General features: G+C 36.6%; 1 protein-coding gene across 5 annotated transcripts in view; it reads left to right on the forward strand.

The window, feature by feature from the left end:
* ehmt1 (euchromatic histone-lysine N-methyltransferase 1) overlaps nt 1-1,282 on the forward strand; it is a 62,320-nt gene extending 61,038 nt beyond the window's left edge. For all 5 annotated transcript variants that reach the window (XM_015373191.1, XM_015373189.1, XM_015373190.1 and 2 more), the window contains exon 26: nt 874-1,282. In XM_015373191.1, coding sequence (XP_015228677.1) covers nt 874-1,054 — 181 coding nt within the window. In that variant the 3' untranslated portion in view covers nt 1,055-1,282. The remainder of the gene's footprint in view (nt 1-873) is intronic.
* The last annotated feature ends 2,173 nt before the right edge of the window (nt 1,283-3,455 follow it).

The following is a 3,455-nucleotide window of genomic DNA, read 5'->3' on the forward strand; positions in this document are numbered from 1 at the left end:
ATACAAACCTGCTGTTAGCATAAAACACAATGGTAGGGTGGAAAATGCAAAACATAAGCAATGTATGAGTTTATAGAAACTGTCCTCTTAATTTTGGAAAATATTCAACGCAATCTTTTTGAATGTAAAAAGTAAAAACAAAAAACCCAAACAGGTACTCTGTGTTTTAATAAGGTGAATGACATAAAGCCCATGCCCGGCTGGAATAAAGGTTAGAGTTATGAGGCATTTTTCCAACTGGTAATCAAAAGCTTTCAGTTTGTCTGTTAGGTTGATGTTAACACGATGCAAGAACTAACGGGAAATGTTTTTCTTTGGATCATCTTAATTCTTTTAATGCCACCGCTGACATAAGTCATATCTTCGCCTACGCTGCAAAAAATTGAAATCTAAATAAGTAATTTGTTCCTAAACTAAGTACGGTAAATTTTTTCTTGAATTGAGGAGGTAAGTGAGACACTTTGCCAATGGAACAAGACAATTTACGTTTAAAATAAGAAAAAGCAATTGCATTGTCTTATTTTAAGAGTAAAAATGCTCATTCTGTTGGCAAATCATCCCATTTACCTGCTCAAATTAAGGTAAAATACACTTGATTTAAGGAATTTTTACTTATTTCTAGATTGTTTTTGAAGTGTACTTCATGCTTCCAAGTGATTTCTTGATTCAACTCTCATGGTTTAGTGGTGTTTTCCCCTATTATATGAATGCCATGTTTTGATGTTTTTGTTGTTTTTCTTTAGGTCATCCTTCCCTAAATTTAAAGTTTCTTGTCGGAAACATTTTATTAAAGAAAAAGTACAAACCGGATAAATCTGCTGAAGAGGGGGGTAACTTTAAGCACCTCTTGATCTCACCTCTCCTTTTTTCCAGGTTTAACTACGGCGACCACTTCTGGGAGGTCAAAGGCAAGCTGTTGAGCTGCGAATGCGGCTCCTCGAAGTGTAAGTACTCATCGGTTGCCAGGGAGTCACTGCAGGCGGACAGCACACCAGAGGACCAGCAGCAGCCCAGCGCATTGCCCGACACTAGCTCGTCCAGCGGCACCTCCTAAAAATGGACCTGACACTGAGTCTGGTTTCACGGGGACGAAGACGAGACGGGTCCTCCCGGCTCACGTTGAACTTTTCTGAGTGAAATCGTACTGTATCTCCTCTTTCCATCATTACCAAGGACCATTCTTCTAAAAACTGTAAAACTTTCTGATCCAGATGCACAATCGAACCCTGGAACTGCTTCTTCTCTTCGTGTGTCATGTGAAAAAGATGAGGGACGCGGGGGAAAAAAAAAACACTCTGTTGCATCCACACCTTTGCTGGAAGGAAAACTGTCCTTTTTTTTTTTTTTTGCTATAAGTCAACAATGTTGTGAATGATACATTTTATTTTATTTTTTTGGTTTTGCTTCTTGGAACAGCAGCCTGAGCACACAGCGAGGTGTTAGGACCATGAACCATTCCAGCAGCGGTCAGACGATTATTACTGAACATTTGAATGCGTTTTATTGTCATTTCTTCTTTCTTGCCATGTTGGAAACAGATAAAAAAGAGATGCTCCATACGTTTTGATTGTCATAAAGGTGACAAACCATTTTGCAAAGAAATCAGTTGTCATTTGAAACAAACATGTCAGAATATTTGCCACAGCCTTTTAGTGATCCTTTAAGGAGGGAAATAAAAACACAGGAAAATGGTGCTGACAGAGGTTTTTACTTTTGTTCTCATTGTTATTACCCAAGTGAACATAGTTTGTAAAATAAAATGTTTTTACTTTTTTTATGTTTAATTTTATCCCGTTTTCTAATACAGATTTTAATTTCCAATCATTTTTTTTTTTTCATTGGCTCACAAAAGTCAAATCCATTTTTTCTTTTTTTTTACAGTTCGGAAAGCAGTGGCTGTTGTGTGAAGTCTTGAAAAAATTTATTAAATTGGAAAAAAAGTGGGATAAAATTGCACTTCCATTAACCTCTGTTACGTATTTCTGGATGATGAACCATCCGTCTGACTGGTTGTATCTTTTTCAATAAATTTATTAATGCATTGATTGTGCGGCTTCTTCAATGACCCTCAGAGTTTAATCTAAACTGGCTCAGGACTTTAATTATGTTCTATTCAAACTTCACAAACTAATTTAGAAAGATGTTTAAAGATTAAAAACAGGGTTCATACTAAGCGTGGAAAGGTCTTGAATTATCAAGCATTTTCCAGGTCTGGGAAATAATGTAAAAATAAGTCCCAACTGTTTAAATGTGGCGACCTTCCTTTCTTCTGTCCTTTACTCTTACCTTATTTGTACTCCTTCCACCTTTCCTTCATGACATTTTACATTTCCTTGCACTTTATCCTTCGCTGCTCTTCAGTGTGTCCTTCGTTCACTCATTTGTGTCCTATCTCCTTTTCTTTATCCTTCCTCTTTGTCTCCCTGATGTAATTACATCTTTCCTTATTTCTTAATTTTTCTTTTTCAGTGTCCTTTCCTTGGTTTCCTTTGTTTGTTTTTTTTTACAGATTTTTTTCTTTAATGATTTCCTTCCTTCCTTCCTTCCTGTTAATGGCTCTCTTAATTATCATTGTTTACCTTGTATGCTTCACTTCTTTTCTTCCTTGTTTCCTCATCGTTATACAATCCTTTTTTCCCTCCCTCATCTTTCCCCTGTGTTCTATCCTCCTCCCCTCTGTGCTTATCTAATTTCCTGACATAAAAGAAATTCTAGGAATCTCGCTGATATTTCATTTAAATGACAGTACCTGATAAAAAATAACACCAAGGTTTTGATCTGAGATCAATTTAATCCCATTAAAATGAAGTGACTGATTAATCAGCTTCTTTTTCAAAGACTCTGGTCCGAAGACTTTAACTCAGGCATCCCCAACCTGTGTCCTTGAAGCCCGCTGTCCTGCAGGTTTTAGAGGTTTCCCTGCTTCAGCACAGCTGATTATAATGATTGCAGTAGATCGAAAGCCTGTTAATCAGCTTTCAATTAAAATCAGCTGTGCTGGAGCAAGGAAACCTCTAAAACCTGCAGGACAGCAGGCCTCGAGGACCGAGGTTGGGGATGCCTGCTTTAACTTGTATTTTGTCTCCATTCAGAAGCTGAAAGTTAAGTCATCCATATTTTTATGTCTTCGAGACATGCTGTAGTCGATGTGATGGGTTAGCTTCATCTGGATTTATAGACTGATATTGCTGAATATTACAGGGTTTCTGCGGGTCATTAAAAATCATTAAATGTCATAAAATTATTTTTTTAAATGAAGGCCTTAATTGGCATTAAAATTCATTACCGTAAATGTGTTTATTGTGGCATTTAAAATGCGTTCTTTAAGAAAAATTAATAAAAAGAATTTCGTCAAACATATCACCATATATTTGTGTTGAACTGCTTCATGTTGATCGCATAGCCGTATGTTCAGAAAAAGCAAGAGAATGGGGTGAAAAATGCCAATTTCAACA

Source organism: Cyprinodon variegatus, unplaced genomic scaffold, assembly GCF_000732505.1.
Source record: "Cyprinodon variegatus isolate N-32 unplaced genomic scaffold, C_variegatus-1.0 Scaffold82, whole genome shotgun sequence".
NCBI classification, from domain to species: domain Eukaryota; kingdom Metazoa; phylum Chordata; class Actinopteri; order Cyprinodontiformes; family Cyprinodontidae; genus Cyprinodon; species Cyprinodon variegatus.